Raw genomic sequence first — 24,279 nt, 5'->3', positions numbered from 1 at the left:
TAATAAATCATAATATTTAATAGTAATAGGTATATTTTAACCGACTTTCAAAAGAAAGAGGTTTACAAATTGTTGTTTTTTTTGTGAACATAGATGATAATGTTTGTTTCGAGGATCCAAAAAAGTAATATTTTTTACTAGCTGAACCGCGCAACTTCGCTTGCGTCACCTAAGAGAATGGGTCAAAATTTTCCCCGTTTTTGTAACATTTTTCGTTGCTACTCCGCTCCTAATGACCGTAGTGTGACGTTATATAGCCTATAGCCTTCCTCGATAAATGGGCTATCTAACACTGAAAGAATTTTTCAAATCGGACCAGTAGTTCCTGAGAATAGCGCGTTCAAACAAACAAGCAAACTCTTCAGCGTTATTATATTAGTATAGATTGGTTTCTAAATAAAATACAATCAATATTACAGCGTACCAATATTTATTTGTATTATACATACATCAATTCGTGCTCATAGCATTATAAAAATCATTCGTTCATAGTATTACATAGTACTATGTATACTAACGCTAATTAAGACGCGTATATAAGAGTTTTATAAAATCATATTAGAGAGAGCAATGTCATAATAAGAACATAATTCAACGTATTTCAGAATTAATTTTAGACGCAGTTATTTTAACAAATGAATTGTTTTTTGGTAAAAATCTTTGCTATTTCGAGTTCTTAAAATTTGACTAGATTGGCTTGTACAAGAAAATCTCTGGCTTACTACACCCGCATTCGGTTCGGCATTAATCGGCAAAACCGAATATGTGTAGATGGTACTTCGGAAGAAACATCGCTCGGCATCTCCGCGCCTGAATGTTTAAACCGATTTGTGACCATCGGACCCAAAGGAACTACCCGATCGGCACAATCCGAACAGTCGGTTTTGTTGTTCGAAATATAATGCCGAAATGAATATGTGTATAGCAAAGTACATATTTAAATCTTAGATCTCAAAAAATATTATAAAAAATGACTTATAATTAACAATAAACTCTTATTAATAAATTATACAAGTAACTTTAATGGGTACATAGAATTTAAAATAATTAACATAGTAGGCCTTTTAATATGACCATGTTAAAATATGCACACTCTTGGCTAAGTAACATCAGTCGCGAATTTAAGTAAAGCGACGCTTGCCGAGGTTTGTCAGTGGATGGTTGACCATATTATAAATAGTCCTTCCGAATTTCGGAAGTCACGTTAAATTGTGAGTCCCGGCTGACCTTTTCAAAGATCTTTGACAGTCGTTAACAGTAGTCAGAAGCTTGAAAGTCTGACAACCAGTCTTAATTTGTTATGTCCGCTGGCCAAGTAACTGTATCATTTTAAGGAATGTGTTAAAGAACTCTCAGGCATGCAAGGTTTCATCATGATGTTTTCCTTCACCGTTAGAACAAGTGATCATTATTTCTAATACACCAATAACTTGGAAAAGTCACTAGTACACTGCCTTAGTTTCAAAGGTTAATTTCATGCATTATTTTAACATGGTCATAATAAATTTAAAAAGTTAGTTACACTTTAAGTATAGCTTTAATACATCATATAATTTTTATATCTGGTTACACCGAGAAAGCAGCTACGCCGTAGCATATTGTAGCAACCTCTACGACATGAAAGTCCGTAGCACGTGCTACGATGAATTCAAAAAAGTTTTTATACCGTGTCATAGTGTGTTACACGATTTTTTGATGATAATTTTAGACCATTACCCGTCCTGGACACGATCTTAAGTGAATTTTTCCTTTTAAATACAAATTGACGTTTGTTTTTAGTTATACCACGTCTAAACGGCCAGCTATACTTATATAATGGTATACAAGCTCAATCTCTACGTAAAAATAATATAATTAGGTATACATTTCATAAAAATCATCAAAAAAAATAATTCAATACGCAAATTTAGAAAAGGTATTTAACATTAGAAAGACAGGGTTTCAGAAAAACTGTTTTTCAAACGATATAGTCACGTATGAACTGCAAAAATATATATTTTTTAAATATCATTCATACAACTCACACACGATCATTTGATACCAAACTAAGCAGAGCTTGTACTGTAACCAAATAACTGATAAACATACTTATATACTTCAAAAAAACGTGCAGACAATCTGGGTAACTTTGAATCATTTGGGTAACATAGACAGTGATAAAACACAATTGATAAAAGTTTGCAAAACTAATATAAACTTTTATCAATTGTGTTGGTTTCATATGAAAAAATAATCGAAACTACTTCAAATTCCCACTGTCAATGTTACCCAAATGATTCAAAGTTACCCATATTGACCTTACTTATATAATTTTTTTTTAATATATAAATTAAAAACTGAATATGGAGGATATATCGTTTGGAAAACCGTCTTACTAACTACTTGAAGAATTTTTCGAAATACATAATTATACGTCAAAGTAAATACAAATGTGATAACATCGTTATAACAGCTATTTTTATTATAACGTTATGAATTAATAATATAGCGTTTATATTCTGTTACTAGCTGACCCGCGCAACTTCGCTTGCGTCACATAAGAGAATCATAATTTTCCCCGTTTTTGTAACATTTTTCACTGGTACTCTGCTCCTATTGGTCGTAGCGTGATGATAGCCTTCCTCGATAAATGGGCTATCTAACACTAAAAGAATTTTTCAAATCGGACCAGTAGTTCCTGAGATTAGCGCGTTCAAACAAACAAACTCTTCAGCTTTATAATATTAGTATAGATTTTACAGTGTTTTGTGTTATATTTTAAATATAAAAAGCGTGTAAAGAGTTAGATTAGAAAAATTATCACAGCTTAAAAGAAACGTAGTTGCGAGAGTATATACGGGCTTTATTTTATTTTAATTGATAGAAGGTGGGTCATAGGCCTTGTTTTACAACTGCTGCGTAAAATACATTAACTAGGAATTGAAAAAATGTTGTTAATAGCAATTATTAGTTTATTAGTCTATGAATAATTAATGAATTAGTTATTACTACTAAAGTATTCAATAAATAACAATTTTTACTAGTTATTTAGGTACTATAAGAAAACTGTTGTATCGCTATCAATGCATTGTGTAATTTGTGCGAATCTCCGTCGTTTTTGTGCGTTAAATATTTCATGATTTCGATTTATATTCCCCATTGGAAACATTTCTCTTTTATATTTGTAAAATTCAACTAATTTTTTTCGGCAATTAAATCCTTATTATTATAATGGACTGCCGCGCGGTTTAACTAATTGCAAAGACAAAAACTAGCACTCGTTTATTTATTTGAGAGTCCTATTCATTGTCATAATTGAAGTATTATATTTATGCAATCTTCAGACAGATTTTTCAATGGCTAGATCCTCTTTTTCCATCATTAAAATAAAAATAAAGCCCGTATCAGTTAACAAGTCTTAAAAACAGCAAAGTAAGTATAAAATCTAATAGATTTGAAACATAAACTGCTTATTTAAAATAGCAGTGTGATTGTGAAAATGATTTCAGTATTATTTCAAGTGTGAATACAAATGTATTAAAGATAGAAAATTGAAAAATAAACAGAGCTTTTTTTAAGTTTAACTTATTAGAATATTAGCGAAATAAACGGCCTTTTCAGATATAAGCATTATCTGTTAATAGATAAACGATGTATTCCTCTATCATTTCAATATGTGGTATCAGATTAACCAGAAAACTGTGACCATGAGGTCAAAAGTTACCAGGAATGTGTCAATGGCCGCCTTGACACACACACTCTATCGCACGTTCTTAGGAGCGTACAGGATTACGCGCGGGAAAGCAGCGCGCTCTTCGAGAGCGATTTTCTTCGCGGACTTGACAGATGAGCGCGGCGCGTGCTCTTTCCTTTCCCCTTACACGCGCGCTCTTTCATGCGCGATAGAGTGTGTGTGTAAAGGGGGCTATTGTAATAAAGCAAGTAATAAAATATGGAAAATAACGTAAAAACGCATTTTACCATGAAATGCCTGACATTTCGTAGACGTCAGACTAAAAGTAATTCTAAGTTAAAATGTTCGCGTTAATTCCCTTATACAAGAATTTCCATTTACCTGGTCATTCTTTTGACCATGGTCATAACACATCATGACATGGTCAAAAAGATTATAAGAATCAAGTTCACACGTTAGTTATGGCCTGAATATGGTCATAGAACATTAAGTTAAAAAGTACCACTATCGACAACTTTAACAGATAACGATATCTGAATAGGTCTTAAGATATGAAAAACATTGCTTATTGTTACGCATTTAAATTGAACACCCTCGTGCTTTGCAGGGCACGTAAAAATTCTGGTACCCTTTGATGCTATTAAATAGCAGTATATTTTAGTTTATAGATAAATGCATTGATTTAAATGTAAATTTTTAAATAAGTTTGTGTTGCCATTAGCGAAAATTATTTAAGATTTAGTATTGCCAACTTAATGATATGGATGTAAGATTGCTTTTAAAGTCAAAATATAATTATTGCTGAATAAATAGGAAATTTATTTGTTAAAATTAAATTATTTTACGGACATTTATGTGTTCATAATTCGCATAAATATTAATAATTATTAAACAATTATGTGTTTTTAATAAACAATTAAAATTAATAACTTACTTTTAAAATATGATATTACACAATCCCATATTAATTATTATTGAGAAAAAAAGAACAAAATTATAGTTAGTACTACAATTATAACTATAAATCTATAAAAAAAAATCAAAAAGTTAAATATTTTTAAGCAACCAACTTCAAAAGGTGCAAATGATTATAGCACCGACTTAAGAAGAACTTTAATTGCACGTCTACAGGTTATATTTTTCTTATAGAAATGGACCATAACTTCATATAGTAAAATAATAGATAGTTTTTAAAGATTTTTACGCCGTTTTAATAGAAAATCTTTTAGTTATTCCGCTTGAAATTGTATAAAATTTACTAGCTGACCCGCGCAACTTCGCTTGCATCACTTAAGAGAGAATGGGTCAAAATTTTCCCCGTTTTTGTTACATTTTTCGTTACTACTCCGCTCCTAATGGTCGTAGCGTGATGATATATAGCCTATAGCCTTCCTCGATAAATGGGCTATCTAACACAGAATTTTTCAAATCGGACCAGTAGTTCCTGAGATTAGCGCGTTCAAACAAACAAACAATCAAACAAACAAACTCTTCAGCTTTATTATATTAAGTATAGATAAGTATAGATTATGTATTTATTATGAATATATAAATATAGAAACTCATGTGCTTCGTGTTATATATGCACTAAAATGTTCATCTAAAATGCTCAAGCTATGTAATTTTTTTCGTAAATAATGTTGAAATTGTAATTATTACAGACTGAAACATTTTAGTGGACACTCATTTGATACCAACGAAAATACGAAACTGTGACGTCACTGTCGTATTTCTATGCTAAAATGTGTTTTTGACATTTCATAAAGAGTAGCTGATATGACTGTTGTCAAGTAACAAATTGGTTCGATTGGCGATTTAGAAATTCCGATATTATTATATATTATTATTGGTCAAAATAAATAACTATCGTTAGTTAGAAATTGGCCAATTGTTAGTGAAAAATATTGACTCAAATTATTTACGGCAAGAAACTTCAAATAAGATTTTAATAAGCAATTTTCTTTTTTAATTTGGCAACGAAAATTCTTTGTTGGAAATTACTGTTAACTAAAAGTTTGCATACATAAGTCGGAAGTCGAAAAAAAGTAAACTTTAAATGTACCAACTTAAAAAAAATCCCCGACTTCAATTTCGATACAACAAAAGATAGTTAACTTAACTTCGATAGTCAACATAACCGCAGTTAACCCTTACTGCCGATAGCTTATTAACACTCATATTTGTTTTACACTCTATTACATTACTATATGAAGTGTTTGCAAGAAATGATATTTTGTACATATATAGAATACTGGTGTGGCGTGTCTGTTTGTTTTTGTTAGCTCTTATATAGATAAAGTGCTTGGTATATAATAAGTATATAAGGTAGATTTGTATTGATACTGTTAGAACTGTTGCATGCGTCGGCGTCGTTGCAACTTTGGAGGCAGCCGTGGACGTACCTGTAAAAAGATTTTTTTAAAAACCATTTAATAAAAACCTTTAAACCATTTATTCTTGTTACACATAAAGAAACATCACAAATACAGAACTTAATAACTAGTCAGTACATTTATGTGCAACAAAGGGCTACAGCTCAGTATACGCTGTGTTAGGCACAGCACTAAATAAATAATAATAAATATTTTTTTTTTGTTAAATAATAATAAATTTAGCCCATTAATGTCTCACTACTGGGCAGCGGTCTCCTCAAGGATAACAAGGATACATATATACTTACAAACTTTCACATTTATAATATTAGTAAACATAATTGGCCATCATTGTTTGGAAAGGAATTTTTAACGACAATTTTTAAGTTTTCAAAAAGTAGGTTCTCTAAAATCCCACAATAATATCATTGGACAACACACACACGGTCATTTGATTCCAAACTAAGCAGAGCTTGTACTATGGTAACCAAATAACTGATAAACATACTTATATACCTTAACAACCCCTCAAAACAGATTCTTGTGCTCATCACACAAAAAATTTTCGCGGGTGGGATTCGAACCCACCACACGCGGCGCTACGGTTATTACGGCATGATGACCACTTTAACCACTGCGCCAAACGTGCAAATGTAGAGGTAGAGTCTAAAAGATCATTAAAAAACATCATGAATTATGTTTATTATCAAAACTTACCGGTCATCGTAATAGAATCGTCCGCAGTGAGACATGCGTATGATCTCCGTGTCAGTGGTGGCGGTGCCCGAGTCCAGACCACACCCGCGCACTGTGATGCTCTCGCCCGTGTCGTCTGACAAATAAACATATAAAGTTATTAATAACTTACGGATTTAACTGCATCGAGAGACCTGTAGCTCAATTCTCTATTACTATCGACTACCTTCTTCTTCTTAGCGTGTCGATGGCAAACAAATTATATATTATTAAAACTTAAAATAGTGTGTGACACTTTCTGTCTTGCTATATACTGCCAGCCCAGTATTCAGCTACGTGTACGGCGTTTTCTGTACAGCTCATAAGGTCCTGGTATGAGCAAGAGTCAGGGCACTCTGAGCATGTCAACATGTGGGCCATGTCCTCTCATTTATCGACTACCGACAACCGACCTGTCATCGAGAAATTTTATATGAAAATCTGATCAGCGCCTCTGACGGGCGTCATAGAAACTTTTTTGGCAGTACATTCTAAATGTCAAAATTTCGATAGCTAGCCGGTTGTCGGTAGTCTATAGTAGTAGAGAATCGAGGTACTGTTGGGAGGTCTTTTCGATTCCTACACGAAACAATTATTTCTGCGATCCACAAATCGTTGATTCGGGCCTGGTTGTACTTTGTGTCAGTTGTTTGTATGTTTGTAAAGTCGACATGATATTCACTTTAGTTTTGATTTAGCTCATACTCTTAGCCCTATTTCGTCCTAAACCAATTTAGTTGCACCTAATTTTGTGTGTCCCGGCTGTAATTTTCAAATATCCTTGACAGTCTTTACCAGTAGTCAGAAGCTTGTAAGTCTGACGACCAGTCTTACCGAGAGGTATCGTGTTATATCCCAAGTAATTGGGTTGCGGAGGTCAGATATGCAGTCGCTCCATGTAAAATACTCAGTATTCAGCTGCATCCGGTGAGACAGGAAGCAGACTCCAACATAGTTGGAAGAACGGCTTGACCGATTCTCATGAAGTTTTGTGAGCATATTGAGTAGGTCTGAGAATCGGCCATCGTCTATTTATCATGCCCCTAAGTGACACTTTTTTTTTATTTTTATGGCAAAACAACGTTTGCCGGGTCAGCTAGTAAATTTATATAATAGCTCTTAAAATGTTGTTTTCTTACCAAAAACGCCAGCTATTTTGATGCAACTCGTAGCAGGGAAGAGTCCATCGCGGCCCTTCCTCCCCCCCATGCAGGGAGACTCCAGCATGGAGAGCGAGTGGTTGTTGTGGAAGGGGTCGTCGCACGCCGGGAACCGGCCGTTCATCGACACACACTTGAAGCAGTCGATACTGTGCACTGGGAAAGAGTTGTTTAAGTTATTGGCAACTACTGGCAACTTCTGCGGTAAAAAGTCGAGTTAAATTAGAACTATCTGAGTGCCTGTATAAAATCATAAATATGATTAGAGTCGTTCGGGGTAACTGTTCGCAGTGGGTAAGTGAGCGCAGTGCCTATATCTCTGATCGGGGTGAGGGGGCGCGGGTGACTGTTTTGGTCAATCGTAGCTGCAAGCGACGCGAACTAGTCGCGACATGTCAGTGCGCCGCACCACACTATGTTTTTTATTTATTTGCAAAAAACTGTTTTAGGCCATTTCATTGTTTCTTTCTTATTGTTTGGAAAACATTCTGACACGCAAAATTGTAAAGCAACACCAGGAAAGTCATGTTTTTTTAATTAAATGGTTATTGTTGTTGAAATTTGTAAACGTGATATAAAGTTATATTCATTCCTTAGGACTCAGTGGTTCTTGTATTCAATTTTGGGGTCTGCGGGAAAGTGTGCGCGGGTAAGTGGGCGCACGCGCACAGTTGCCCCGCATTCTTAAAGATAATAATAAATTTATATAATTTTAGTACCAAATAAACTCTTATTTACTTATTTGTTTTAGTGTAGCGCCATGCGTCGAAATTATATGAGAAAAAAACCTGAACTTGCGCCTATTACAACAAATCTCTAAAGAAAAAGCCCTAATTGAACAGGGTAAAAGTAAACAATTGGTATAAGCGAGTCATGTCTTCGCAAAACACTTAAATTAAACGTAGCTGCATCTTCAATGGGTCTGTTTAAGCCAGAAACAGTACAAATTATTTAATTTGATTAATTAAGTTTTTATATTTTTATAACTAGAATGTTGAAGGAGCTTTGTTGGTTTGGTGTTTGGAATTTCTGAGGATGAAATGTTTGATTCTGGTTAATTTTCATTAAATTTACTACAAAGGATAGATAATTTTGGTGAAATAATTTAATTAATATCGTTAATTTCGGTCAAATTAACCAATGCGTTCACTTGCCCCAAGTGCGTCTATTTACCCCATAGCTGTGCGCACACTTACCCACAACACGGGTCAAGTGTTCGCATTGCGATTTTCAGTTGTTTTTGTTTGTTTGAATGAAAACTAATGTACTTACAGATTTGGTTTGTTTTCCAAATTGTAGTCTAATAAATGTTTATTTTGATATGTTACTTTTATTTTCCTGATTACACTGTTCTGATTCACAATGTGGTCCCAAAGGTGAAAGTGCGCACAGTTGACCCGAACGACTCTATCATTGAAAAAGTCGCACACGGTCATTTGATTCGAAACTAAGCAGAGCTTGTGTTGTTACCAAGTCTATACTATCTATACTAATATTATAAAGTTGAAGAGTTTGTTTGTTTGTTTGAACGCGCTATTCTCAGGAACTACGGGTCCGATTTGAAAAATTCTTTCAGTGTTTGATAGTCCATTTATCGAGGAAGGCTATAGGCATCACGCTTTGGCCAAAAGAAGCAGAGTAGCAATAAAAAATGTTACAAAAACGGGGAAAATTATGGCTCATTCTCTCTTATGTGACGCAAGCAAAGTTGCGCGGGTCAGCTAGTCATAAATAAATAATATAAATAAATATCATTGGTGAAGTCACACACGGTCATTTGATTCGAAACTAAGCAGAGCTTGTGCTGTAATCAAATAACTGATAAACATACTTATATACTTCTAAATACATACTTATAAATATAGACGGATTCAGCGTTGTTGTCAGTTGGTTAATCGAGATAAAAAATACTATGTTAAATGTTATATTAGGTTAAAAATATTGAACAAGTGTTTTCATTTTTACAAATGCAATTTTCTTACAAACTAGAGTATTTCAAAAATAATCATAATCAATATTAATTAAATCCTGTAATATTTTAAACGTAATTTATCATTTTTTGGTTCTGAAGTGTGGCAACTCGCCGACAGGTTTAATGCCAAGTACATAATATGTATGTAGTAGGTATGTATGTATCAAAGAATAGAGATCTACAAAATCGGTAAGTTTTGTTGGAAAGACTAAAGGCCAGTCTTGTCTTACATATGTGTCAGATGGCCTATCCGATAGATAAAGCAGGATATATATTTTAAAAACAATTATTTAAAATTACCTGACAACTTATTCTCGTCCTACGACTACTGAATAAATATTTTATTAGTTAACTAATCGTTAATTATTAAGCCGGAAGCTAAATCGCGGATTAAAAAAATATCGAGTAAGTAGTAAATTGTATTACCTGTGGTAATCCAGAATAGTATGAGTAGAGCTGGCAAAAATACATTGTTTCTGTTACAGTCCATTATCTTCTCCATTGTTCCCTGGAATCAAAGAAATAGAAATATTTCAACATATTTTACTGACTTTAAGACAAGAGATGTTCTCTGTTTCTGCCGTACATGTGCTCATGTCTGAATGTCCGCTTAGCTACAAAACTATTTCATTAGTTTTAATGATGTTTTTACCAATTTAATGTAGGTTATTCGAGGGTAATTTTAATATAAAATATATTCGGGTACAATGCAAATAAACTAAGTTATATCCTCATTCTTAATCTCAATTTCAAATAAGACACTGAACATTTTAAAATATGTAGGTAATCATTTATTTGAATGACCGACTAAGAAAATCGTGAACTATTAAAATAGAGTCTTGATAGGTATCACTAACCCCCGGTTTCTGAGTACATTTAGCGGTAGTTTATCTATTCAATAGCGTTTTTTTGTACGAGTTTTGACGCAATTGAATAGATAAACTACCGTTAAATGTACCTCAGAAACCGGGGGTAAGCGATTATTTATTGAAATCCCCAGAAGGAGGTGACATTCCACACAGGCAAACCCGCGGGCATAAACCTAGTACTTAATTTATTTTTATTGCAACACATTACTCTCTCATAGGTTTCATCTCAATATGAAAAAGAGGTTATAATCTAGAATTTAGCTATTATAGTAATAATTTATTGGCAGCCTTCCAAAGAGCGGTTTATCCAAACCGGTTTATTTTTTAAACCTATGTATAGTTACGAAGATAAATGAGTTTTTAAACGAATAGATTATGATATATGGACGAAAATTTTAAATTAATTAATGTGTAAACTTTAATTAGTCTTAATCAATGTTCTGTCAAAACATTTTATTATCATAAACAGTATTTTTTAATAACGCCTGTTATAAGTTAAATATAACCATGTTTCACCATTAACAATGTTAGTCCCATGTAATAGGGGGCGAGCTTATTGTCATATACCGGGCATGTTACCAAACTCCGGACTACTATAGAGAAATATTCTTATGTATTTAGAAAAGACTAATAGCAATTTTCGCGAAGTGGGAATCGAAATCGAGACCTAATTATCAGCAGTCGAATACACTACCGATTGCGTCAAAAAATAATAAAAATATATCAATACTAGCTGCCAGCGACTTTGTCCACGTGAGAAAATTTTGCGTAGTAAACAGTAATTTAATTTCATCAAAATTTAATAAAAATTCGACTGCCGCCGAAGCGCAGTGGTTATAGATCGTCGTGTTTTAAGTGGTTGCGTCGGGAGGTCGTGGATTCGATTCCCGAATGAAACACATCTTTTTACGATCCACGAATAGTTGTTTCGGGTCTGGTTGCGACTGCCCGCAACACAAGAGCAAATCTTAATGCGAGACTTATCTTTTAAATGAAAAACAAATAACGAACGAGGATTTATTCGTGAAAGACTATCAAACATCCTTTCTCACAAACTTTCACATTAATAATAAGAATATTAATAGAATAGGATATTTAAGTCTATGACTGTAGTTATTCAAATAAACTTGTTGACTGAATCGCGTGGGAGCCTCACTATTTACTGAAACAGCAAAACCAACGTCTTTAATGCTTCATCGCTTATATTTATTTATTCTAAACCTTCTTTACTTTATAAGATCTGTTTACTTACACTAATGTGTTTATAATACGCGGCCATGATTAATATCTCTATTTCAATCAAAAGAACATCTCATTTTTAGAGTTCTGTACTCAAACGGGGCCTTATTACTGAGACTTCACTGTCTGTCTGTCAGCAGGCTGTATCCCATGAACCGTGATAAACAGTTGATATTTTTACAAATGATGTAGTCCTGTTGACGCTATAACAATAAATCTATACTAAAATTATAAAGCTGAAGAGTTTGTTTTTTTGTTTCAACGCGCTAATCTCAGGAGCCAGTGGTCCGATTAGAAATTCTTTCAGTGTTAGATAGCCCATTTATCGAGGAAGGCTATAGGCTATGTATCATCAGGCTACGACCAATAGGAGCAGAGTCAGCTAGTATGTAATAAAATAAATATTTCAAGAGATATTCGTTCCGCGACTAAATTTATATAACGGTAGTCGCTTGAACACTAAAATCGTTGAGTATCGGAGACTTGCGTAGAATTGTGTTCGAAGGGGTATTTTTTAACCAAAAGCAGCTTGTTAGTTGCCCGGCAACTGAGTTACACTGCGTAAGCATTTATGTACTGCAAAAAAGACGTACATAAGAACACAATAGGAATCAACAAATTATTAAAAAAATTACGTTTAAAATTGGATAAGAATTAACATGTTGCTTGACCCGGAAACTTTAGTTTATTTATAACATTTGAAGTGATCTTCAAATGTTTGAATTTTTCATTAAACAATGTAAAATGTAAAATTATTTACCTAGCCTTCGCCCGCGACTACGTTCGTGTAAACGATTTTCCGGCGTAAAAAAAGTATCAGTATTAATCCAGGTTATAAGCTATCAGTGTACGAAATTTTAATAAAGACCATCCAGTAGTTTTATCGTGAAAGAGTAACAAACATACATTCACACAAACTATCGCATTTATAATATTTTCAGGATGTTTGCGGTTTCCCTCCATAAAACCGAGATAAGTACAGGCGGCAACAAAATTAACTAAATTTAACCTTTTTAAACTAATAATAGGTACCTATATATGAAAACCATACCTAGTTATTTACTGAAATAAGCAAATGCACAAAGGTTTTAAAAATACGTACCTTTTTATTGTATGACTTTTGTTGTTAACTATACTAATTAAAACACTACATGCAAGAGTTTATTAAATTATTATGTAGTTCCAAAATGTCGAAGTTTTGCCTCCATGTAACGCGACTTAAGACCTTTTTCTATTGAAATATTGTATTCCAAAAATACACATTTGATTTCCTATGTTTATATATACATGTAGGCCAAGACAATAATTTATAAGTCCTATTGCTGTTTGCAGAATAACCCGTAGTTCAAGCCTAAAATGTCAATTTCCGGGTTATGATTAAATAAAAATTGACTAATTCTGAAAAGCATTTAAACTAACATATAATTTTATTGTTTTTGCACAAAAAACTTACCAAATTCGAACTCCTTCAATCAAAATAATCAATAATCACTAATGTTTATTATAAAAGCAACGCAAAGTCTTTTTGTTGCGGTGTTAGTGCCATAATTAGTTGGTACAAATAGCGTTGTAGAATTATGAATATAAACGTATAAATATATGTTGTTATTATATAAAACCTATGTTATTTCACTGCGATACGCGTAATCACTGTAATAGAATATTATCGACTGAATTTTATGAAATTGTTGGTGTTGCTGCTTGTGAATCGAAAGGTACCCTGTTTTTGGGGAAATTCATTTTCGTGTTAATGTAAACCTAAAAATGCCTTAAGCTATCCAAATTATGTTTTCAGTCTATAATACGATGTAATTATATTAAAATCTTTTAATTACTAATTTTACGTGAGTATGATTGCATTTTACATACTTCGTGAACACCCAGTGGCAGTTTCAGCAAATCTTTCTTTGTAAACGCAATGATAACGTCAAATGGCGGCGCGTTCCATTGCCTATCGAAATGCGGAGTTGCGTTTTATAGCATGTTTTTGTGGTAGAGCATTCTAATTAATTATTTATTTCGAACTTTTGTTGAATTAATTTTAGAAACGTAGTACTCACTTTGCCCCGGTTACATAGGCGGATTATTATTAAAATTATAGATTACGCATTTGTCTTTGATAACCCCTAAGGGAAATATATAAATAAGTCTGATTTCTATGTGTACGATTATATGCAGCAGTTAGTGAAATCGTATTTTCACAAATGCGTTGTGCAAATTAAGGCTCGAATTCGAAAATTTTAATAAAACTACATAGTAAACAAATTTAACAATATTTTATTATTCGTATTTATTTAATGGCCATACATTCAAACTTACAAACATTAATAATCATGTTAAAATCTTCATCAAATGGTAAAATTTTATAAGGTTCATACAATTTAAAAACAGATTCAACAAATATAGAACTATTTACATATTTACAATTGATTAAAATTAAAAACTTTGCGCTATCTAAATCTACAGCATTTAGCAAATAGCAGCCATATTTAAAATCTACACTTTGAACTTGGAACACTAGATTTTCTTTTTTAGGAATAACAAAGTTTGAATTTTGGGCTAAGAATCTCTCATGCTGCCATAGAGAAATGTGTGCGTTTTGCTTTTTTAATAATACATTCATCCTATATGCTAATCCTCCTTTTTTATATTTTACTTTTTTGGAATTTTGGTCCAAGTATGTAGAGTCTGCACTAGTATTTTCTAACTTCATAGTTTGTACAAAAGGCACTGATTGTGTTTTACAAGTTAAAATGTCTACTTCTTCACTTTTAGAGCATTCTGAAGGTGTAGGTGCAATACTAATATTTTGCGAAGTATTATCAGAGCTGAAATGACTGTCAAAAAAGGTTTTAACTTTTTCCATTAATCTTGACTTTACAGAAGAATCACTGCCATTCATGGTTGACATAGAATTTGATTCAGATACTATACAAATACTATCACCAGTATTATTATTTATTAATTTTGGTGAATCTTCAGATTTATTTACTTCAAACAAACTTCCTCTGCTTGTATTTTGTACAGGACTATCAATACTGCTATCCTCTTGCTTAATACTAATGTTTTCATTATATAATTTTTTTCTCACTCTTCCTATGTGTTTAGGAGATGCATATTTTAAAGTTATAATAGGACTCTTTGGTTGTGAACTTTTGCTACACAGTATCGGAGAGCTGTCATTGTGTGGCGGGAACCGATTTGTCATCAAAATAGGCGATACTGAGCTAGGAGCACATTTAGATACTAAAATCGGAGATTTTTCACCATTAAAATCACTTTTACGATCTTTGCTAGAGTCTATGATAGTTATATCTAAGTTTGAAAGATTCTTTGGCACTTTTCTCTTTCGTTTACGCTTACGAGTCTTCGATTTATCCAAGTTGAAAAACTTTTCGTTGCAAGATGTGTTCTCGTATTCACTCGATGAACTCGACGTCCATTTGATGTCCTCATTGTGCTCTTGTGAATTTAGCAAACGAAACTTCTCTCTGAATAAGTTTTCTTTTTGTTTTTGCATGGCTTTATTCAACACAAACAACACTCTTCCTTCATGCTTGTCAGTGAGTTAGTTTGACGTAATAGACTGACATTGAAATACAGCGTTCAGAAATTGAACATGTTTAGTTCAGAAACCACTATCTGCACTCTGCAGGTTATATTAGTTTGAGTATTATAATTTACATAATATTTGTACTTTATCTTTATATTTTGCTAACTCTGAAATATAATGAATTAGATAGAACACTGTTAACATTTACTGCAAAAGTTTTATTAAAATTTCATTACTGGTTTAGATAACAGCTGTCAGTCTATTAGGTTTGTCACACAGCTGATAAGGTTATTTTGTTTTGATTCTCGGTGCATGAACAATTATTAAATTGAAGGAAAATGACGATAAAACCGAGAGAAAAGCTTGTGGACAGTGATGAAGACCCAGTTGAAAATATGTTAAAGAAAACAGGATGCCTAGAGCTGCATTACAAAGTCCAGGTAAATTAAAAAATCACGATATTTTTTTTTTCAAAATTCAATCTTTACTAGGGTGACAATAAGTATTATAAAATTGCAATATTACGTATTTCCTACATCAATGTTTAAGATTTACCCTTACAATTAAAACTTCAAAGTATAATCAATTTATTTTATAAAATAACCTCTACCTTGTTATTAACAATGTAGGTTGTATTATCAGTGAATTTACGACCTACCTACCTATTGATTAGTTTTGTTTATATATTTTTATTGCTTGAGATAATAAGCATGTCCCTATGAAGACAATGTCTTTAAAAAAATGAAATATTTATTTGTTTACTCATTCCTCTTTTAACATTTTTTAATCTTTCTTCAGCAATAGGTACCTACTTACTGTGTTTAGGATCAACAAATTTTAATTTTATAGCTATTTGTGTGCAATATGTCCTAACAACATATCTGTTTAGCGGACCTCTACAGGTGCCTGAGTATAGGTCTGACCATAGTACACTGCTTTTTAAAGTCCTGGGCATGTCTCAATCATTGAGGGCTATAATATTTAACAATATGACAAATGATTTTGAAAAGACATACCTATATTAATCCTGTTAGTAAACATTTTTGCTAAGCTATTAGGTGGCTCAGGCTCAAGTTGTATTATAATTTACCAAATCATATTAAACATTACAATGACATCACTTTACTTAATTTATACAAAGACAGACTCAATAATTAAGCAAAATTTTCAAATTTCACTTCTTGGCTGTTTGGACAGGTGATATTCTGTATAAATTAAATCTCTTAAAAATACATCATAAATATTTAAAACACTTACCTTACTGTTCTGTTACTGTTTTAAGAGCATATAATAACTTTTTATTTCAGGAGTGTATAGCAGAAACCAAAGATTGGAGGAAGTGCCAGGATGCTGTGAACAACTTCAGAGATTGTATAAATAAGCACAAACAAAAGGAAACTGAAATTAAAAGTTAATTTATTTATAGTTGTTTGTTGTTGTAGTTGGCTCTTACACATACCAAATAATTTATTTGTATACAGATGTAAATACATTAATACTTAAATACCTATTAACTTTGTTTTTCACTCCATATTTTTAATAATTCATAACCTTTACGTATAATAATTATAACTGGATTCGTAAACGATTCTAAAATGTTTTCCTGAGTGGAGTCGTAAATTGTTGCCAAGTTATAAATATTTCTCCCGAATCTGAATCTAAAACTGTGTGTTTATTTAACAATTTATTATAAATAAATAAATATCAATATATAATTATTATGATCAATTTGTTTATTCCAGTATCTCATAAAAACGCATTGTAATGTTAATATTTCCAAACAGTAAAAAATTACGATTGACTTGATTATTATCGGGAATTTCGATGTTTTGAATAGACACCCCCAATCCCTCCCTGATTTAATTTGACATTTGTGTGAAAGCAAAACATTCGTAAAAGTAAGGTTATAAAAATGTTTAGAAAACTAAGATTAAGTTATTTTTCACTATACAATGCAAATTATACTACTAGAGTCGCCGTCGATCCAATTCTCAAGGAGAATTTTGATTCTAAAGTGTTCAAACCGCGAAAACACCCTGGAACAACACGAATTAAAATAGCAGCCATACCTCCCGACATTCAGAAAGCTATAAAAATAGTATTAGATGATGGCGGTGCTAAAGCGATGCACGAAGACAGCGTACAACTAAACAACTACATACGTTCACGCCAATTACCACCAGAAGAGGGAGATATCGATATAAAAGCACAAAAAATCCACGACCGGATTTCGAAAAAAGTTTACGCCGATGTCACGGATGAATTAGATGAGGATCAAGCGAAGATGTACAAAGAAAAACTGCAGAATAAAGTTTTTAATGCATTAAAGAAGAGTGTGTACAGATGGGCCAATATTTCATACGATAAAAGTACCTGTTTGCAGTATTTAATGAGTAGAGCGGCGTTGGAGTATGCAGTCTTAATTCGAGTACTAGATGAAATAAAAAGGTTTCATCCAGATTATAAACCGCGGAGTTTCTTCGATTTTGGGTCTGGAGTAGGCACAGGAACTTGGGCAGTCAACCAGTTATGGCCGAAAGCTATTTATGAATACTTTTGTGTAGATACTTCTGCATCTATGCACGATTTGGCGCGTTTAATACTTTGCCAAGGCAAAGACAATGTTGAAATGCCTTTAAAAGCTTATTTTCAGCGACAGTTTCTGCCTGCTTCAACAGAGTTACAGTACAGTATAGTATTATCGGCTTATTCATTATTTGAAATGCCATCAATGCAAGCAAGATTGGAAACAATACAAAAACTATGGAACAAAACTGAAGATTACTTAGTAATTATCGAACATGGTTCTAATGCAGGCTTTAAAATAGTGAACGAGGCAAGAGAATTTGTTCTCAATCTGCCTAAAGACTCGAAAAGTGGGAGTGGCTATGCATTCTCACCATGCCCAAATGATAATGTTTGCCCACGATACATGGAGCAGGAAACTCCTTGCAATTTTCTAATGAAATACGAATCTTTACCATATGTTGGTAAAGCTGATATACATGCTGATTTATTTTCATATGTAATTTTGAAAAAAGGTTCTAGGCCGGAAGATGATCCAAAATGGCCGAGGATAGTCCGAGCACCTATCGTAAGGTCCGGACATACGATTTGTAGGTTGTGTACTGCACAGGGAGAGTTGAAAGAGGTTATATTCTCAAAAGGCAAATATGATGCAACAACGTACAGATGTGCGAGGTCCAGTAATTGGGGAGATCTTTTACCTGTTAAATAAAATCAGTTTTAATTATTGAAGTTTTTTATTTATGATCTTAACATTATGGTTTAAGTAAAAGTCTAGTATATCCCAGGAACTAGGAGACTTAAAGATCTCCCAGAAAGATCTGAGTAGATTTTGACCGCAAATAAATGTTACACTAGCAGTCTAGTTAAATAAGAAGAATTTTCTCCCTTTTAAGTCAAAGAAAGTGTGAAAGTATTTTTTTTCTGTAAATGTATGTTATGCAGGCTCCTTAGGTATAATTTGTCAGTAACATATATTTTTGTCACTTAATCCATCAGATACGTTATCCGGCACTTATCCCTAACAAATCGGAGATTACTGTTCCTTTCCTAAGCAAAAATCTACTTATTAAATGTACTTGCAACGCTATCTAGTAGTTGTATTATGCAACATAAGTTACCATTTTAATATAAGAGATGGCACTGTCAATAAAATATACACAACTATTCGGCAAAAGTATCTATAAAAATTGTACAAATTGTATTTGATATTTTATAACAGTATCTAATAATGCTAACTAATAATGAAATAAAATCATTTTTATTTAAGCGGGAAAATTTTACCGTTATATTATCTGTGGAAAGTGCATTTAATGCCAATGGAATGGGCAATGACCGAGATTGCATGTAAACTCGTTTGTATATTGCAGTCGTGTTTATCATCAAACAGTGAAAGAATAATATTAAACGTAAAATAGAATCACTTTTTCTTGGATAATTACTGAAAATAGTGTGATTTTATCTTTTTTTCATAAGGAAAATATTGTAAAACTATTTTATGAACAACCATTAGTTATTACGAAGTGGAAAATTTTTAAATAGTTTTTTTAATTGTGTTAAGGTAAGCTAACGTAAGACACTTTGGAGTCCTTTATTTGACTCTGAGAACATAAAAAAAATAAAAATGTCATTGGACAACTCTCACACTGTCATTTGATTCCAAACTAAGCAGAGCTTGTAGGTACCTACTATGGTAGGTAACCAAATAACTGATAAACATATTTATATACTTTTAAATTTTCTATACTAAAAGTACTTTCTTTTTTAAATATAAGTGATAAATTTAAGTCTTACTGGAGCAACGTGGGTACTTATACTGATTCGTGATAACTAACGCACCGAGTTCGATTCCCGGTTAAGACAATACTGTGTAATTCGTACATATTTCAAGAGGTTTTACGTTTTGTCTTAGTGTACCTGTGGAATTTAATGACTTATGAATAAATATATAATTCAAGGATAATTTTATGCAGTGTTTCTTATACTTATCTATTTTTAGACGTATTACGCAATACAATTAGTTTTTAATTTACATAACACAAGTAGTATTCAGACAATAAATATTTAATGATATACCATGTTAAGCTATTTTGCTCTTGCTTATGTTTTCTCGTCGTACGCTATTTCTTTACAGATTGAGCCTTACTGAATTGAATCTGCCTGAACCTTACGATGCCGTTGAAAGAAACTAAGGAATGGTACATAGACGCTCAATGGGGAAAAATAGCTAGTGAGTACTAAAAATACGCAATCTACTTATCTATCAATCTGTTGTTAAAATAAATTCTTTTATTCTGTCTCTTTGTCTGTCACAAACGAATAAACGATTGAACCGATCGCTTAATTACGATTTGCAAAACATTCTGTAAAAAAATACCCCCCTGTCAATTGACTTGAAATTTTGGATTTCGCATGTGTGATCATAGCTTACAAGATCACGCGAATTTCAGCGTTCTAGTCGCATCCGGAGGTTCTCAATAGGGTCCTGAAATAATTATGATAAAATGCGAAACTTGACATTATAATACAAAATATGACAATTCGTTACAATTACTACTAGATGGCGTTGTTCTACATTACGTTTCTTACACATAGATGTCGCTATACTCAATGCTTGTTCCAGTGGTATCCTGGGGCAATCCCTCATCACCGCCGGTGCTGATGTGCCACGGGTACATGGACACGGCTGCGACCTTCACACTGCTGGTGGAACACTTGTCTCCTGAATATTATTATGTAGCTTTTGATTTACCTGGTAAGTGGCCTTTCACTTTCGCGTTGAATTTTTACTACACCCTGCCCTGCAAACGTTGTATTGCCTATAAATATTTTTTTTAATTATGACGTATTAAAAATAGATGTTGGCCGAATCTCAGTCTTGCTCAATATGCTCACAAAATTTCATGAGAATCGGTAAAGCCATTTCGGAGGAGTTTGGCAACGACAACTGTGACGCGAGAATTTTATATATTAGATAGAACTGAAACGTTTAGCATTTCAAGGTTAAATGCGTGTGCGCGTTAATTCCCGTATCATATGACTGAACTTTTTATTGCCACAAATGATCCTTATTTGACACCTCTTGAATCATTTGCAGTCGTCGTAGTCTGTGGTAAAGGAAACCCCGTGACTGTATCTTTCAATTTCGGCGGGAGAGCCACACGTAGCTGTATTTTCCGAATGATTAGTAACACTTACTTTCTACATTTCCTATTAATATGGAAAAATATCTTTTTTTCAGGGTGTAAAATCCATGTTTGTCTGTGTCTGGCTTGCATTGAAAATAATTAATTTCGAAGCACTAAAAAATTTAGTGATGATATGTTTCCTATTCGATATGATATTTATTTAATTACACTTTATAAATGATATGTATATTTCAGGGCACGGTAAATCAGATCCTTTTCCGCCGGGCCCACACGTCAGTCAGATACATATGGTAGAAGTAATAAGGACTATAGTAGATCATATGGGATGGAAGACTTTTGTATATATGGCGCATTCCATGGCCGTTGTGATTGGTGAGATATTTTTTTTAAATTGTTATATCTTTCATTGTCATTTACTATCAGATGTGTGTTGTTTATTAATTTGGTAGCTAGTAATTTTCCAGTTAGTAAAAACTAGAGCCCTAGGAATCTTTTAATTTTATCCTAAACAAACTAAATCCTATCTTTAACAAAGAACTTTATTATGTTCTCCAAAAAAGAGGTGTACATTTTCTTCTTACCTGCTTATATTTTGGATTATTCGTTTTCGTTTACTATACAAAAGACGACAGCCAATAAATTCCAAATTGAAGCATTTTAATGACAGAGATTTCTTCATTGAGACCCAATTTAAGGCAAATCTACTAAAATCGGTTCAAAAATTCACACACTGGTCAGTCTGTAGCAGAAATTCGAACCTTCAGAATTCTTCAGAATAAACTAACTAGCATTCTTCCAGGTTGTATATACCACACAGTATACCCAGGACGCATGAGCATGATGATCAGCCTAGACCCCGGGTTGCCGTTACACCCGTACTATGCGGCGAACTACCACCACGACCTCTGGTACAAGAGGTATCCGATATATTATGAACATTTTTATAACCAGTGAGTATTTTGTTAGGCGATTATAGAAATAAAAATTTAAGTAAGAAGATAAGTATTTCGTTAGTCGAGTATTTAAATTAAAATTTTATTATTGCTAAAGTCTCGTGTTTGTAAGTTTATGTAATATTGCGTCTGAGGCACGGTTGAAAGTGTATTCGATTGTTGATCTCGAGGTTTCGGGTTCGATTCCTGGGTCGGGCAAAATGCTATTGAAGGATTTTTATTTAGGTTTATTAGAATGCTTGTCAATAGTAGCCCGGAGTTTGATAACGTGTCCGGTAAATAGCAATAAGTTTGCCCCCTATTACATGAGACTAATATAATAAATGCCGAAACGCAGGCACATTATTTCATGCTACCCCTTGTGTATAACTGTCGTGAAATTATGTTTATTAAAATATATGTAATTGCAGATCTGCCTCCGATAATCCGAAGTTATACGAATACGACAAAATAGTCTCTACGCTGGCAAGGAACAGGTTCTTAAGTAAAGAACAAGCTAAAATTGTGCTATCCAGGTCTCTTGTAGAAGTGGACAATGGGATTTATAGGTAAGGAACCGTTCATAATATATTTAAACTAGACATGGTGAGACTTTAAATAGGCCCTACCACTTCTTAAGCAAAAAACAATCATTCTAAAATCCTTGAATTTTATCAATTAAATAACGACTAGTGCCATCTAGTGACGTAGATCAGAACTAACTTTGATTTTGTTTCAAATCTGGAGGCAATGTTTTGTAGAATAATTAATATTTAGCGAAATGCAATATTATGTGACATGTTATACTTTATTTTGCAGATTAACATGGGAACCTCGTGTAAAATTAATATCACCTTTAGCACTATCTTTAGATAATTTAACATATTTATCATTAAACAACTTACCCCCGACTCTCGTCACTCACTCCTCAATAGTCGAAGGCAGCGAAGAAGAAAAACTCTTCGCAGAAAACATACTAAAAGGATACAATCGACTAAGAAACTGCTCGATTGTAAATATCGATGGTCATCACGATGTTCACATCACTAGCCCAGAGAAAATGGCGGGACATATCAACGAGTTTTTAAAAAGAGAACGTGTCAAATCGAAATTGTGAATGAAATTATTGTATTTTAATTTTGTTTTATTTCCCTTTTCTTACTAAGCTGCTTAATTTATACTTGGGCCATTATAAATATGCGAATCGGTCTTTTAGGTTTATCTGTCCCACCGGACTATGAGAGTGAAGGAATAGAGAGTGTACCTGTGTATTGTACACACGTGACACTATAAACAAAGTCCTGCAGTTGGCTGGTTTCAATGAAACTGGTCGCCGTAGCCGAATATCAGTATAAAGGATATTATCAATTTGTCGTCTCTCGCTCGCTACACTTTGTCATATTACTATGATTCTTTTGATTATGACGTAGTGAGCACGTTTGTTATGGCCCGAGAATAGCTTTTACTTTTTTTTATTCATTTAAGAGCCAACTCTCACACTAAGAATAATAATTTATCTTATATCGCGGGGACTTTTATAAACACAAACAACGGACACAAAGTACAACCAGACCCGAAACAATTATTTGTGGATCGCACAAGTTATTGTTTTGTGTGGGAACCGAACTCACGACCTCCCGATGCAATGGTAGCGACGTGGTGACCTAAACCATTGTGCAGAGAGGAGTCAAGTTTCTACTTTAGCGAGACTAATAACAGAATATTTTTTTATCAAAACTCAAATATTGTTCTTTTGTGATTGATCGATGCAACATAAATAAATTCTCGGTAGGTATTAGCTAACCAACAACTTCAACAAATCCAGATCAGTGAAGTCCTTCAAAAAGGTCAAAGTATAAAAATCTGAGGGAGAAAGTTACGTCGCCCACTATCACAAATTATAATCATTGGATTATTGTAAATAGACTTTAATTTGCCAACAAACGAAATCGCTATCAATAAAAACTCTAAATTATTAGCAGCAATATAAAAGTCCCTAGCTGCTGAAATAGGGTTGTAATCAATCAACAATTCAGCTAGCAGGTAGGTACTTACTTTTATACGTCTTTTCTGAGTTCTCTGTTAAAAAAATCTCAGTG

At 33.1% G+C, this 24,279-nt stretch overlaps 5 protein-coding genes across 5 annotated transcripts; 3 read left to right on the top strand and 2 right to left on the bottom strand.

The window, feature by feature from the left end:
* Positions 1-417: 417 nt before the first annotated feature.
* LOC142985237 (uncharacterized) lies at positions 418-13,680 on the bottom strand. Its single transcript, XM_076133277.1, has 5 exons — positions 13,474-13,680; positions 10,339-10,420; positions 7,920-8,096; positions 6,763-6,877; positions 418-6,075 (listed from the first exon to the last, which is right to left on the bottom strand). Exons 2-5 carry the CDS (start codon positions 10,412-10,414, stop codon positions 5,952-5,954), a joined length of 492 nt encoding a protein of 163 aa, XP_075989392.1. The 5' UTR covers positions 10,415-10,420; positions 13,474-13,680; the 3' UTR covers positions 418-5,951.
* A 605-nt stretch (positions 13,681-14,285) lies between these two features.
* On the bottom strand, positions 14,286-15,586 carry LOC142985157 (uncharacterized). Its single transcript, XM_076133154.1, has one exon. The coding sequence runs from the start codon at positions 15,538-15,540 to the stop codon at positions 14,311-14,313; it is 1,230 nt and encodes a 409-aa protein (XP_075989269.1). The 5' UTR covers positions 15,541-15,586; the 3' UTR covers positions 14,286-14,310.
* Positions 15,587-15,836: 250 nt separating this feature from the next.
* On the top strand, positions 15,837-16,994 carry LOC142985213 (uncharacterized). Its single transcript, XM_076133248.1, has 2 exons — positions 15,837-16,013; positions 16,881-16,994. Exons 1-2 carry the CDS (start codon positions 15,912-15,914, stop codon positions 16,986-16,988), a joined length of 210 nt encoding a protein of 69 aa, XP_075989363.1. The 5' UTR covers positions 15,837-15,911; the 3' UTR covers positions 16,989-16,994.
* Positions 16,995-17,437: 443 nt separating this feature from the next.
* On the top strand, positions 17,438-18,826 carry LOC142985091 (ribosome assembly protein METTL17, mitochondrial). Its single transcript, XM_076133045.1, has one exon. The coding sequence runs from the start codon at positions 17,486-17,488 to the stop codon at positions 18,809-18,811; it is 1,326 nt and encodes a 441-aa protein (XP_075989160.1). The 5' UTR covers positions 17,438-17,485; the 3' UTR covers positions 18,812-18,826.
* A 614-nt stretch (positions 18,827-19,440) lies between these two features.
* Positions 19,441-23,311, top strand: LOC142985217 (serine hydrolase-like protein 2). The gene is made up of 7 exons (XM_076133255.1): positions 19,441-19,660; positions 20,234-20,329; positions 20,723-20,854; positions 21,483-21,620; positions 22,048-22,198; positions 22,612-22,749; positions 23,000-23,311. Exons 2-7 carry the CDS (start codon positions 20,272-20,274, stop codon positions 23,295-23,297), a joined length of 915 nt encoding a protein of 304 aa, XP_075989370.1. The 5' UTR covers positions 19,441-19,660; positions 20,234-20,271; the 3' UTR covers positions 23,298-23,311.
* The last annotated feature ends 968 nt before the right edge of the window (positions 23,312-24,279 follow it).

The sequence above is a fragment of the Anticarsia gemmatalis genome, chromosome 29, assembly GCF_050436995.1.
Source record: "Anticarsia gemmatalis isolate Benzon Research Colony breed Stoneville strain chromosome 29, ilAntGemm2 primary, whole genome shotgun sequence".
NCBI lineage: Eukaryota > Metazoa > Arthropoda > Insecta > Lepidoptera > Erebidae > Anticarsia > Anticarsia gemmatalis.
This window is presented reverse-complemented; position numbering and strand designations above follow the sequence as displayed.

Excerpts from the sequence above, each read along its gene's own strand:
- LOC142985157 (XM_076133154.1), bottom strand. The coding sequence starts at position 15,540 with ATGCAAAAACAAAAAGAAAACTTATTCAGAGAGAAGTTTCGTTTGCTA.
- LOC142985237 (XM_076133277.1), bottom strand. The coding sequence starts at position 10,414 with ATGGAGAAGATAATGGACTGTAACAGAAACAATGTATTTTTGCCAGCT. Across the intron at positions 8,097-10,338 it reads ACTATTCTGGATTACCACAG|TGCACAGTATCGACTGCTTC; the intron begins GTAATACAATTT and ends ACTCTTTCCCAG. Across the intron at positions 6,878-7,919 it reads CAAAATAGCTGGCGTTTTTG|ACGACACGGGCGAGAGCATC; the intron begins GTAAGAAAACAA and ends TTTATTTGTCAG.
- LOC142985091 (XM_076133045.1), top strand. The coding sequence starts at position 17,486 with ATGTTTAGAAAACTAAGATTAAGTTATTTTTCACTATACAATGCAAAT.
- LOC142985213 (XM_076133248.1), top strand. The coding sequence starts at position 15,912 with ATGACGATAAAACCGAGAGAAAAGCTTGTGGACAGTGATGAAGACCCA. Across the intron at positions 16,014-16,880 it reads AGCTGCATTACAAAGTCCAG|GAGTGTATAGCAGAAACCAA; the intron begins GTAAATTAAAAA and ends TTTTTATTTCAG.
- LOC142985217 (XM_076133255.1), top strand. The coding sequence starts at position 20,272 with ATGCCGTTGAAAGAAACTAAGGAATGGTACATAGACGCTCAATGGGGA. Across the intron at positions 20,330-20,722 it reads TCAATGGGGAAAAATAGCTA|TGGTATCCTGGGGCAATCCC; the intron begins GTGAGTACTAAA and ends TGCTTGTTCCAG. Across the intron at positions 21,621-22,047 it reads TTCCATGGCCGTTGTGATTG|GTTGTATATACCACACAGTA; the intron begins GTGAGATATTTT and ends GCATTCTTCCAG.